The sequence below is a fragment of the Canis lupus genome, chromosome 1 (assembly GCF_048164855.1).
Source record: "Canis lupus baileyi chromosome 1, mCanLup2.hap1, whole genome shotgun sequence".
Classification (NCBI taxonomy): domain Eukaryota; kingdom Metazoa; phylum Chordata; class Mammalia; order Carnivora; family Canidae; genus Canis; species Canis lupus.
Genome location: NC_132838.1, coordinates 76,532,765 through 76,547,079, shown reverse-complemented (window position 1 = coordinate 76,547,079; position 14,315 = coordinate 76,532,765). Strand labels below are relative to the sequence as shown.

General features: G+C 37.8%; 1 protein-coding gene across 5 annotated transcripts in view; it reads right to left on the bottom strand.

Moving 5' to 3' along the window:
- Nucleotides 1-14,315, bottom strand: part of KIF27 (kinesin family member 27) — an 86,150-nt gene that overhangs the window by 25,859 nt on the left and 45,976 nt on the right. For all 5 annotated transcript variants that reach the window (XM_072836520.1, XM_072836543.1, XM_072836554.1 and 2 more), the window contains 2 exons: nucleotides 10,823-11,020; nucleotides 3,074-3,187 (listed from right to left, as the gene is read on the bottom strand). In XM_072836520.1, the coding sequence (XP_072692621.1) occupies nucleotides 3,074-3,187; nucleotides 10,823-11,020 (312 nt within the window). The remainder of the gene's footprint in view (nucleotides 1-3,073; nucleotides 3,188-10,822; nucleotides 11,021-14,315) is intronic.

Below are 14,315 nucleotides of genomic sequence, written 5' to 3'. Positions count from 1 at the left end.
AAGGGAAAATAAGGGAAGGGAGAAGAAATGTGTGGGAAATATCAGAAAGGGAGACAGAACGTAAAGACTGCTAACTCTGGGAAACGAACTAGGGGTGGTAGAAGGGGAGGAGGGCGGGGGGTGGGAGTGAATGGGTGACGGGCACTGGGTATTATTCTGTACGTTAGTAAACTGAACACCAATAAAAAAAAAATGCCTTTAAAAAAAAATAAAAATAAAAAAATAAAAAAATAAAATAAATAAATAAAAAAAAAAAAAAAAAAAAAAAAAAAAAAAAAGAAAACATCAGTAGAAAGACCGAAAGCACAAATCTAAGTATCTCACAATAAGTCATTTCTTCAACAGCTAAGGGATACCAAGGACCTCTTGAAATGTTCCCTGTGAACCCAGAAATATTTTTTAATAAGTGTGTGTGCCTTTTAATGATGTCTTGCCTTAAGAAATTCTTTCTAGTTTACAAAGCTTTTCTGAATACATGATTTTTCTTAACATTCAAAAAATAAAGTGACATAAGAGGGAAAAAAAAAAAATAAAAAAAAAATAAAACAATGAGTGAATATGCATGAGGAAAAAAAAAGGCAATGTGGCCAATACAAACTAGATCCAGAGCTAGGTCCTCCATCCAGACCTAGATAGCATGATCCTATATGCACTATCCCATCCAAATAATATTGAAACCTAAAATAGTAGCTCTATAATCATAAGGAATAGGAAGGATATCCCAAAGCAACTACAGAAATACTTTAGTTTTGTTATATCTGGCTCTACCTTAGAAACTCCACATATAGAGACCCTACTGACAGTCTACCAATTAACTAAAACATATTCTACAAACACTCCTTGACTGTGAGTAGGATCTGAAAGATGAATAACAGGTCTTTTGTAAGGTCCATTCCCAGGACAGGAGAGAAACCCCAAAAATATGTTGATAATAAATACTATATATACCTAACTCCTAGGTACCATGTCCATAAAAATGGAGGGAGAGATTGGCTCTGTCTGGGAAATGGAAGAAATGTCAGTACTGGCCTCACAGAGTAAGTAATATTTTAGCAGTGCTTTGAGGATGGGTAGGAGTCCATATAATACATATTTTTTAGGGAAAAAATGTGAGTGGATTTTTCTGCATTTGACATAAAGGTTATGATTTGTATAATTCACTGTATCTTAGTAAGTTTTCTGAAAATTTCTTGATTTGTCTTTTTATAGCAAAGGTTCCTATTACATATTTCCAATTTTATGTTTTCTTATAAAGGAGCTTCAGAACAAATCAATGTCCTAAGCTCTTCAGATACCCACACCAATTATCTTATAATTTTGTTCTTGTTTAGGGTCAAATTCTAGAAAGTGGGTTTTTTTTGAAGTATTAAAAAAATACCAAGCTTTGTTTTTTATTTATTAATATTTTTAACCCAACACAGTGCCAGCTGTGGAAATCTTTTTATTATTATTATTTTTTAAAGAACAAATGACAATTTTTTTTAAAAGATTTTATTTATTCATACATGAGAGACACAGAGAGAGAGGCAGAGACACAGGCAGAGGGAGAAGTAGGCTCCATGCAGGGAGCCCGACGTGGAACTCGATCCCGGGTCTCCAGGATCACGTCCTGCGCTGGAGGCGGCGCTAAAGCACTGAGCCACCGGCTCTTTTTATTATTGTTTTTAAAATCTAGATCTTTAACATTTTGAAAAGCAGTTCTCATTATTCTATGCATTCCTACCTCTCCTATTCCCCAACATACCCTTTCTGCCCAGAAATGTTATTGCCAAGCAGCACAGAATGTCAGTGACAGCACTTTAACTAATGTCGAAAACACCAGTAAAATAAATAACTGGGAATATATTTATGTCCTAAATTTTACTACTAAGATATACATAAAATTAAAGAAAGAGTAAATAATTTTTTTAGAATTAAGGTGATAAGTTAGTATTTGAGTGTAATTGAAGTTTTAAGTGCCTATTTTTCTTTCAGTTAGATTTTTAGAACTGCCATTTTGAATTTACATAAAACTAAAATTTTATTTCTGTGATCAGTTTATGGTTTTCTTTCTTTCTTTTTTTTTTTTTTTTTTTTTTTTTTTTTTGAGAGAGAGAGAGACAAAAGGAGGGGCAGAGGGAGAGAGAATCCCAAGCAGGCTCTACACTCAGTGCAGAGCCTGATGCAGGGCTCAATCTCAAGACCCTGAGATCATGACCTAAGCCAAAATCAAGAGTCAGATGCTTAACTAACTGAGCCATCCAAGTGCCCCTTGATTTCATTTTTCAAATGTGACACTAAAACAAAAATTTTTTTAATTCATCATATATGGTGCATATACAATTTGGTTATGTAGGAATGGGACGGCTCTGATTTTAGAAATTTATTGTTTCCAAAAAAAAAAAAAAAAAAAGAAATCTATTGTTTCCATGGGAATAAAGCAGTCTTTATTCCCATATCAATCAAGTGAACATGGATTTCATGTTAACATTCTAAAACCTTCAAATAAATCCATTTCTACTGAAGTAAAAATACAGTACATTTCTGGATGAGAGTAAATTTTTTTTCAAGATTTTATTTATCTAAAAGAGAAAGAGGGATCCCTGGGTGGCGCAGCGGTTTGGCACCTGCCTTTGGCCCAGGGCGCGATCCCGGAGACCTGGGATCGAATCCCACATCGGGCTCCCGGTGCATGGAGCCTGCTTCTCCCTCTATGTCTCTGCCTCTCTCTCTCTGTGTGTGTGACTATCATAAATAAATAAAAATTAAAAAAAAAAAAGAGAGAAAGAATGAGTAAGGAGGACAGATAGAGAAGCAAACTCCCCACTGAGCAAGGAGCCTGATGTGGGGCTCGATCCCAGGAACCCGAGACTATATGACCTGAGCCACAGATGCTTAACCAAATGAGCCACCCAGGCACCCCTGAGAGTATTTTTTAATGACAGAAAAGTTTTGGGAGAAATACTAGAAAATGTGCACTCAAGTGGTAAGTCTAGTGCTTAAAGATTTTATTTAGAATTCGCTACTTTTACCTCTATTTAGACAATCATCAGAGCAAAGAGAAAACTGCAAACACTAAATAGAATCGACAAACCTGGAGTTGGTCTATACTTCCAAACGAACCTTTTCTCTTTTTCATCTTAAATGCATCAGGGTCCTCAGGTTTCAGTTTCAGAGCTTCTTCCTGTTCTGTTTTTAACCTTAGTTCCTGCAGAGAACAGAAATTGAAAACACCTTACTGCTTGTACTACCTGGCCATCATTAAATATTTATGCAGGTAATCATTTTCTTAGCTTTTCTTTACTTCATTGCAAAAAGAGAAAAAATGAGTAGATGAAGGTTGGGGCTATTTGAGAAGAAAATAATGTAAGCTCCTCACAGAAGCAATACAATCTCACAGCAAAAATTAGGGTTTATTAACAAAACTAGGGTTTTGTTCCATTGTCTGCCAGGGTTACAAAACAGCATAACAGGGATAGAGTCTGAAAATTACAAATGTGGTTTTCTAGTCTGCCTTTCTGAGCTCATGACATTTAGGTGGGCCACACAAGGCACCCATCTGGACAGTAGAAATATGGAAAGTAATATTCAGTTTTGGGCATTGAGAAAGGATTTTGCAGCAGCACCTGGGTGGCTCAGTCAGTTAAGTGTTTGCCTTCAGCTCAGGTCATGATCCCAGGAATCCAAGGGTCCTGGGATTCAGCCCCATGTTGGGCCCTCTGCTCAATGGGGAGCTTGCTTCTCCCTCTCCCTCTGCCTGGTGCTCCCCCTGCTTGTGCTCGCTGTCAAATAAATAAAATCTTAAAAAAAAAAAAAAAAAGAATTTTGCAGCATGAGAGTAGCCTTTCAAGATAGATCACAGTCCTAGGAAGAGTATTTTCTAAATTCCTTCCATTTCCATCCACATCTTAAGAGGCCCCAGGTGCTCTCCTGGGGTTTAGAGAAGATGCCACTGTCTACCACTAAGGCTTAGCAGGAATTAGGAAGGAGGCCATGAACCAAAGTGGGCTGCTCGCCATTACTATTTCTTACTGGCCCATGATGGATAAGTACAGAAATTGAACGTGTTCAGAAACCTTTGTAACATTTGGACAGAATAATTTCTATGTCTATTGAATATTAACAGTAATAAGAAATACAAAAAAAAATGGGCTTACTACCAATTTCCAGGAGGCAGGAAGGAGAAAAGAGATGGTAAGAGAGATGTGTGTCCCAATTTTCCTGAGATCTGGCCTCTTGAGTTCTGGCCCCAAAAGAGGGTGATGAGGAATCACAGAGGGCAGAGAGAGGGCACAGATGGCAGAGCTGAGGTCCGACACCTATTCAGGACTGCCCAGCCTCACCGACAGAGCTGGAGTACAATCAGGAAAGACAGACTAATTATAGAATCCTTGGCCTCAAGTGACGTGGATCCTAAGAGCCAATGGGAGTCCGTTATTGTGGGACACTGACCCCAAAACTGAAGAGGAAGACAGGCCACTGGGCTAGCAAGCTAGACAAAAGGCCTTGCAGCCTCAAGGGGGATTTGTAATGCCATGAGGAGGCAAGATGAAGCCAAAACACTTCTGTGCTCTAAACTGAAAGCAAGATCAGACTACAAGTTATATCAACTCTGGGCTCCACTGTTAGGGCCCAGCAGAGAAAGGCAGATGAGGGAGGGCAGTCACACCCAAACACCAACTGAAATTCATGAGGTCGCCTTCTCTTCAATGCCATATGAGGCAGTAAAAGCTATAGACCCAACCATCACATACACTCGACTCGACTCAACCCTAGGGACAGAAGCACAGGGTGGAAGAGGAAAGAGGCTAAGAAACTGAGTATTCTTATGCAAGAGAGCTGGTAATTATTTAAAGAACATGGTAAAATTACCAGAGCAAGGTCTGAACAGACTGGGAAAATACATGGTTAGCTCCTCTATTTCCAGTAATTATCATGATGTGGCCTGGGCAGGGCGAGGGGTGGCGGTGTCATACAGAACACAGGTCTGCTACAGACTAAAGACATTTTCTCTGCTCACCTGCATTGCATTACAAGTGAATTTGACCCCGTTATATTTACCCATTTGTTTTTTCATGCTGCCCAGGCTCTGGTCCATAGTTATAACTTAGCCCCAGTCAGAGTCACAGCAACTCCAAGATGCGAAAATAAAGGTCCCTTGTAGTTACTGGGACCAGACTCTCTGCTATTCCTCTCCTTCCACAAATGCTTTTAAAAGTAACTGCAGTAGGTCTCATCCTCTCTGCTACATGCTGCTGTAAGCCTTATTGCCTTTGTCTTATAATATAATCCCCCTGCTATAATATTAAATAAAGTAACTGTTCACTGGGTACGACGCTAGGCTTTTCACATCTATTTTAATTATCCCCTTATATCCTCACAATAATCTTATGAAATGGAGACTATCTAAAATTCCATTCTATAGATGGGGAAATTGGTACTTAGAAATTTCTATTTCAGGGGTTCTCATACCTTCTCTTTATAGTTTATCCATAGACTTTAGTTAAGAACTGCTTCTCTAAGGAGAACCTACACAGAAGTCCTACTATTCTCTGGAAATGTTCAGTCAAATAGGGAATGGACAAACAGGAATTTTAGAAAGTTAGCTCCAAACAGAGGACTGTGAACAGGTTTTCTATTTTTGCATGAAGTAATGAAAACTTCCCTATTACCTTTGGGGAAGACTGTTCTTTTTTCTGGAATACACATTCACCCTTTAAATAGGGTCATTTCCCTAGAATGAAAGATACGGCTAGAAGCAAAACTGCCCTAGAAAAAAAATGTAAAAAGTTTAAGTTACAGGCAGATTTGCATTTCAGCAGACTATGCACTGTTTAGGGAAAAGAAAAAAAAAACTTTTGTTTCAAGATTTACAGAGTGCTTATGTTTTGTTGGTTTAAACCATCGTCTATGAGAGATGAGAGGCTGAGACTCAAAGATCACATGACTGACATGCAGGCCTAATCCTCACATTGGAGGAAGGATCATAACAAGGAGACTAGGTTGTTGGCAGTAGTATTAAGAAATAAACAGATTTGATATTCAGAAGCTATAATCTTTAGGACTTAGTGCTTCACGGGTAACAAGGAAGAAGACAGAATCAGGGATGATTGCTAGTCTACCTATATGAATGGATCAAAAGATCAGGAAAAGCACATAGAAAACTATATATTCTCCCCCCATGAAGGGAGTAGTAAGAGGGAACTGTGGGAAGATAAGTAAGGAAAATCGTGAATTCAGCTATAAGACAATCTCATGAATTAGATAAAGGAACCCAGAGCTCAAAGGGCAAATCTGGGATTAAGGATTAAATTTGGAAGTTGTCAGAATTTAACTGTAGCTAGGGGAAAAGATGAAGTATCTAAGACAGTATAGAAGAAGCATAAAGCCAGAGCTTTGAGGAGTTCTCATATGTAAAGGAGTGATAGTGTAGGATGAGTTAGCAAAGATGAAGCACAAGCAATCAGAGAAAAAAAAAAACAAGGAAAATGTAATTTCACAAAGGCAAAGGGGAAAATATTTCAAGATGCAGGGAGCAAACTATGCCAGATGCAGCTGAAGTTTTAAGGGCTTTAGTGACAGAGAGAGCACTAGGAATGCCTCAAGAGCTTTAAGTGGATGGTAGAGCTAGGAGCCAGACTTCAGACTGGAAAGGATGAGAGAAGGAATGGAAGCAGAGGAAACAAAAACAGATGCAGTCAACTTTTCCAATAAGTTTGGTTATAAAGCGGAGAAGAAAGAGAAAAGTATTTTAAGATGAGAAAAATCTAAGATGTTAAAGAAAGAATCTAGGAGAGAAGAAAAAGTTGAAAATACTGGAGGAAAAAAAGAATTACATGAGGTAAAGCACGTAAGTATTTAGAATGGGGCAGCCCGGGTGGCTCAGCGGTTTAGCGCTGCCTTCAGCCCAGGGCCTGATCCTGGAGACCCGGGATTGAATCCCACATCAGGCTCCCTGCATGGAGCCTGCTTCTCCCTCTGCCTGTGTCTCTTCCTCTCCCTCTGTATGTGTGTCCCTCATTAATAAATAAATAAAATCTTTCTTAAAAAATAAGTATTTAGAATGGTACTGAAGACAAATGTTACTGCTATAATAACTATTATATTATTAAGAATGAGTAACTCAAGAAAATTAAGAAAGCAACTCCATTTACAATAACATCTAAAAGAATAAAATATCTGGAAATAAATTTAAACAAGGAGGTAAAAGACTAGTACATTCAAAATTAGAAAAGATTGCTGAGAGAGATTAAAGAAGACCTAAATAAAAGACACCCCAAACTCCTGAGTAGGAAGACTTAATATTGTCATGATGTCAATACACCCTAAGAACTCTACAGATTGAGTGCAATCCATATCAAAACTCCAATGGCCCTTTTTGCAGAAAAGGAAAGGCTGACCCTTAAACTCATGGAATGCCACATGGCTTCCAAAAACCAAAACCATCTTGAAAGAGAACAACTAACTTGAAGGACTTATTTCCAATTTCAAAACTTAGTACATAGCTACAGTAATCAAAACTGTGGTGCTAGCATAAGGACAGACATAGAGACAAATGGAATAGAACTAAGTTTAGTAATAAATCTGTTAAGTCTATGCCAACTGATCTTTGACAAGGGTATCAACTCCATTCAATGGGGAAAGAATAGTCTGTTTAACAGATGGCACTGGCATAAATAGATTTCTACATGCAAAAGAATGAAGTTGGATCTCTACCTCACACTATATATAAAAATTAACTCAAACTCAATCAATAACCTAAGAGCTAGGACCACAAAACTCTTAGAAGAAAACAAAGGGGTAAATCTTTGTGACTTTATATCTGGCAGTGAATCTTTAAAAGACACCAAAAGCACAGGCCACAAAAGAAAAAAATAAATTGTACTTCATAAAAGTTTGCTGCATCAAAGAATATTATCAAGAAAGTTTAAGGGACGCCTGGGTGGCTAAGTCAGTTAAGTGTCTGACTCTTGATTTTGGCTCAGGTCATGACTTTACGGTTGTGAGATCAAGCCCTGTATCAGGCTCCACACTGGGAGTGGAGCCTAAGATTGTCTTGGGGTGCCTGGGTGGCTCAGTCAATTAAGTGTCCAACTCTTAGTTTCGGCTTAGGTCATGATCTCAGGGTCATGAGATCAAGCCCCACGTCAGGCTCTGTGCTGAGGGGGGAATCTACTTGAATATTCTCTCTCTCCCTCTCCTTCTGCCTCCCCTTCCACTCACATGCTCTTTCCCTCTCTCTAAAATAAATAAATCTTAAAAAAAGATTCTCCCTCCCTCTCCTTCTGCTGCTCTCCCACTCATATGCTTGCTCTCTCTCTCTAAAATAAATAGAAGCACCTGAGTGGCTCAGTCCATTGTGCATCTGTCTTTGGCTCAGGTCATGATCCCAGGTCCTGGGATAGAGTCCTACACTGGACTCCCTGCTCAGCAGGAAGTCTGCTTCTTCCTCTCCTCCCTGCTTGTGCTGTTTCTGTCTCTCTTTCTCTCAAGTGGATAAATAAAATCTTTTTAAAAAATGAAATAAATAGGGATCCCTGGGTGGCTCAGTGGCTTAGCGCCTGCCTTCATCCCAGGACATAATCCTGGAGTCCCGGGATCGAGTCCCACATCCGGCTCCCTGCATGGAGCCTGCTTCTCCCTCTGCCCATGTCTCTGCCTCTCTCTCTCTATGTTTCTCATGAATAAATAAACCACAAATAAATAAAAATTAAAATGAAATATATAAATCTTTAAAAAAAATTCTCTCTCCCTCTCCTTCTGCCCCTATTCCCCACCAAAAAAAAGTTTCAAGACAACCTACAGGGTCGGAAAAATATATGCAAGTCATGTATGTGAAAGAGTTTAATGTCCAGAATACATAAAGAACTTCTACAACTTAACAATAAAAAGATAATCCGTTTGGGGCATCTGGGTGGCTCAGTGGTTGAGTGTCTGCCTTTGGCTCAGGTAGTGATCCCAGGGTCCTGGGATCAAGTCCTGCACTGGGCTCCCCACAGAGAGCCTGCTTCTCCCTCTGCCTACATCTCTGCCTCTCTGTGTGTCTCACATTAATAAAATAAGATCTTTTAAAAAAATAATCCATTTAAAAAGTAGACAACTTGAACAGACATTTCTCCACAGAAGATACAGAAATAAGCACATGAAAGATCCTCAACATCTTTAGTCATTAGAGAAAAGCAAATCAAAACCACAATGAGATATCACTTTACATGCACTTGGATGAGTATGATTAAAAAAAAACAAAACAGAAAATAACATGTGTTGGCAAAGATATGGAGAAATTAAAACTCTCATACATTGCTGGTGGGAATGTAAAACGGTGCTGTTCACTATTGAAAAAAGTTGGTTGTTCCTGAAGAAACGAAACAGAATTATCATATGATCCAGCCCACTCCTAGGACTTGAACACATGAAGGCCAATTTTTACCATGGTATTATTCACAGAAGCCAAAATGTGGAAGCAACTCAAGTGTTTACCAACAAACAAATGGATGAACAAAACGTGGTATATACACACAACGGGGTATTACTTGGCCACAAAAAATAATGAAGTTCTGATACGTGCTACAACATGGATGAATCTCGAAAATGTTATACGAAGTGAAATAAGCCAGACACAGGATAAATATTGTAAGATTCCGTGTTTATGAAATAGCCAGAATAGGCAAATTCAAAGAGATAGCAGTAGATTAGAAGTTATGGGGCTGAGGGAAAGGTGTGAATTACTGCTTAATGGTTACAGAGCATCTATTTAGAGTAATGAAGAGATCTTGAAAATAGCTAGTGGTCTCAGCTGTACAGCACTGTGAATGTAATCAATGCCAAGGAACTGTACACTTAAACTTGATTAAAATGGCAAATTTCATGTTTATTTTACCAAAACTTACAAAAATAATAGACCCAAATCCACTGAACTGTGTATTTTACATGGGTGAACTGTATGGTATGTGAAGCATTATCTCAATATAGCTGTTTAAAAAAAAGAATCACTAACTGGGCTTAAATGCTATTTAACCTTTTTTCCATCACTAAATTTTGGATTTTTGTTAAGGTTTGAGAATAGGTTATATTCCAGAGTTAAAAATCTAGAAATTAATTATGTTCCAAGCCTTCAGTTCCAAGCTTGGAATTTGACTTCTTTTCAGTAGAAAAGAAGTGTCACCTAAGTGTTTGTTACTGCTGTTGTTATGAACATTATCACCATCCTCTTTTTCAAAAGAGCCCCGTGAAGTAAGTATGATTATGGCCATTTTTAAAATAAGAATAAACAGACTCAGAAAGTCTGAGTTGTTTACTGATTTTCTCAGTGAACAATCAGCCAGGAACTGAGAAAGCTGGGATCTGAATCCATGCTAGCCTGGCCCCAGAGCCAGGTGGATGGCATTAGTTCCTCCCCAGACCAGTCCATTTTATAGAACTGCTAGGCATACAGGTCTGATCATCCTTCTGCTCATTATAAATGAAATGGTACCATTTTACCTTGTGCTTTTTCCTATGCTGCCACATGGACAATGCATGTCGAAGAAATGGAAATGGGAAATCCTATCAAATGTTAGATATTTTTTAGAAAGTCAGCTTTTGTTTTTGACAGCCTCAAGTAAAGACACTATTATGACTGTTCCTTCTTTTATGAAGTCAAAGCCTTCAAGACAGTACTCAGAATTCAATAAATAGGTTTTACTATGTAGATGACCAAAGCTTTAAGTGAATGAGGACAGCAGCCAAGGACTGGCCAAGGTTAGATACCTCAGAAGCCACGTGAATCAAGACCTTGGCTTGGTCAGCCCTAAGACATTTAACATTTCCTATTATGCTTAGCAGGAAAGTATGACAGTATTACTTTGATTTTTTGTTGATCCCGTTTGATTTCTGCATCCAGTTGCTTCCTTTTTTCACTTTCTTCTCGAAGTCTTTTTTGCAGCTGTACCTTTTGACATTTCATGTGATCTACATTCTGCTCTAGTTCATTAGCACGTTTCTCATTTTGGATTGACAGTGATGCCAATTTCTTACTATTTTGTTGCTTCTTCTGTAAGACCTGTGAATCATATGCAATATTTCTAAATGAAAAATTGCATCCATTAACAAATCTCAAGTAGACTTAAACTTTTCATTCTATGGCAAAGGTAGGCATTTTGCCTAGATTTTCAATATTTCTGACAGGCTCACAATTGTTTTCTACATGTCTGCTTTGACAGTTGGGCCACCATCATTATTTTCACCAGATACCATGAATGATGTGACTCCATGATACTGACAGCCAAAGAGAACAAAACTGATATCTCTTTTTATCATTTTAAAAAATGAAAAAAAAATTAAAATACAAACCTGGACTCCTATTTTAAAAGACTTATCTCAGACCCCAAATCTACCGTCCTGCTTCCCAACACCAAATTACCAATTTCTTATTCTTCCAGAAATAATTAATATGCATGCAAAGAACTTCATATATATTCTAAATAGACTATTTTCACCTCCCTTTTTTTCTACTTATCTTAGAGGTCTTTTCACAGAGATTTGTTCTATGTGATTGCAAAGTAGTCTACTGTGTTCCTCTTTTGTATCCAGCTATAGCCTATTAATTAATCCCTGAGTTAACATGATCAGACGGATACCATTTTCCTTACAGTGGTCAACCATTTATGATTACCATTTTAATGATCTTAAATAAAGCTTCTCCTCATCTTGCTAAAATGATCAATGAGCAGCATAAAAAACTTGTGAACATTTGCAAAGAGTTTATACTCCAAATAGAAAATAACAGTGTTCCAATTTATTCCTGATCAAGAAACATATTAAACTTACACTTTGTACTTTAGCATCGCACTAAGTACTTTTTATGTGACATTTAAAAAGTAAGGTCATTTGTAAATTATGCAGACTACAGTTATTTCCTTTACCTTGGCAATAAATTGATGGCAAAACACATTGTTTTCATTAAACTAGGTATTCACAGAGGCATCATAGCTCAGAGCAGTACTACTCAAAGTGTGGTCCATGGACCAGTACCAGTCACAGATTGTTGTTGTCAGCCTGTACCACTAAGCACACCTTTGGGTTCAGCTGACATTGTTTGCATCAAGACTTTTGATGAAGGGAGCTGTGCTCCCATTTGCCTTTAAAATCTCATCAGAGACCAATAACGAATAATCTGTAGATGAATGACTGAGTACCACCAGCCTGAAGGCCACAGGACTCTAGTTTCCCATCCTTAGACTGGACACTGGTTTTGCCACTGACTTCGGATAGTAACTGCAATACTGGAGCAAAAATGATAATACTAGCATTTTGTCTCTCCACCTAATACTGAAAATATCAGTAGAAGTATTGATAATCTAAGTGAGACAGATTGCCATTGTCTTTTGTACTTATCCCACAGATACTCTAAAGTGCACCTTACTGTCAGCATTCAGCTATTAATCCATTACAGTTGTCTGTATGAAAAAAAAAAGAATTGTCTGTATGTACTTAGACATAAAGAATACAGATTTTAGATTTTTTAAATAAAAAAATTTAAGCTTTAAAAACTTCAAATAACTTCATTATATGAATAAAAACAAGTATTTCAACATTTAAAAATGGCATGAGAGGTTAGAGAATTGCAAACTGTTGTCATCTCAACTATGCAACTCTTAATGAGTTAACTTTACCTTTCTAAACCTTAGTCTTCTCATTTGTAAAATACACTAAAAATACTCTCTAAAGAGTTAAATAATGATTAAATAATACACATGAAACATCTGGTATGTAGATACTTAACCGGTAACTCTCATCCTTGTCCCCAGCCCCACCACCATCCTCATCATCTTTACCATCCCCATTCCCATTGGGTGTGCATTAACTGGTCAAAGGCACAGGCATTTCTAAAACTACATGAGAATCCTGTTTCAGTTCCCTGCTGTGGGGGATGTTTCTTTTGAGTTTAATTATGTTCTCTGTTTTCTTTCTCAGTGCCCTTAGCAGAAAAGGCTATGCAACAAGAAACATGGAAAACAAAAGAACGTGATAATTCTCAAACCTTATTAATAACTTTTCATTTAATCTTTTAATTCATTGTAGCTATGTGAAATACAGAATATAGAAAAATAGCCTTTGCTTTACCAATCAAAAAGTAATGATAATCTTTGCTAATTCAGGCCTTTCTAAGAAGCAAGAAAAGTCTCAAAATACACAACCTAACCTTAAACCTAAAGGAGCTGGGAAAAGAACAGCAAATAAAGCCTAAATCCAGCAGAAGAAGGGAAATCATAAAGATTCGAGCAATAATAAACGATATAGGATCCCTGGGTGGCGCAGCGGTTTGGCGCCTGCCTTTGGCCCAGGGCGCGATCCTGGAGACCGGGGATCGAATCCCACATCGGGCTCCCGGTGCATGGAGCCTGCTTCTCCCTCTGCCTGTGTCTCAGCCTCTCTCCTCTCTCTGTGTGACTATCATAAATAAATAAAAATTTAAAAAAAATAAAAAATAAAAAAAATAAACGATATAGAGATTTTTTTAAAATGAGTAGAACAAATCAACAAAACTAGAAGCTTGTTTTTTAAAAGAGAAAACTGATTTTTTTTTCAGCAAAACTGAGAAACCCCTAGCCAGACTTATCAAAAAAGAGAAAGAACCCATATAAAAAAAAAAATCACAAATGAAAGGAGAGCCCAATCAACACTGCAGAAATATAAACAATTAAAAGAGAATATTATGAGCACTTATGTGCCAATAAACTGTGCAATATGAAAGAAATAAATTAATAGAAATGTATAAACTACCAAAACTGAAACAGGAAGAAATAAAAAACTTGAACAGACCCACAACCAGCAAAGAAATTGAATCAGTAATCAAAAACCTTCTAACAAACAAGAGTCCAGGGCCAGATGGCTTCCCAGGAGAATTCTACCAAACATTTAAAGACATGTTAAGGGGCCCCTCGGTGGCTCAGTCGGTTAAGCATCTACCTTCAGCTCAGGTCATGATCCCAGGGTCCTGAGACTGAGCCCTGTGTCAGGCTCCCTGCTCAGTGGCAAGCCTGCTCTCCCTCTCTCTCTCTCTCCCTCTGCAGCTTCTCTCTGCTTGTGCTCACTCATGCTCTCTCTCTCAAATAAATAAATATTTTTTTAAAAAGATGAGTTAATACCTATTTTTCCGAAACTGTTCCAAAAAATAGAAATGGAAGGAAAACTTCCAAACTCTATGAGGCCAGCATTACCTTGATCCCCAAACTAGCAGAAACCCCACTAAAAAGGAAAATTACAGACCAATATCCCTGATTAACATGGATGCAAAAATTCTCAAGAAAAAAAAAATTCTCAACAAGATACTAGCACTGAATCCAACAGTAAAT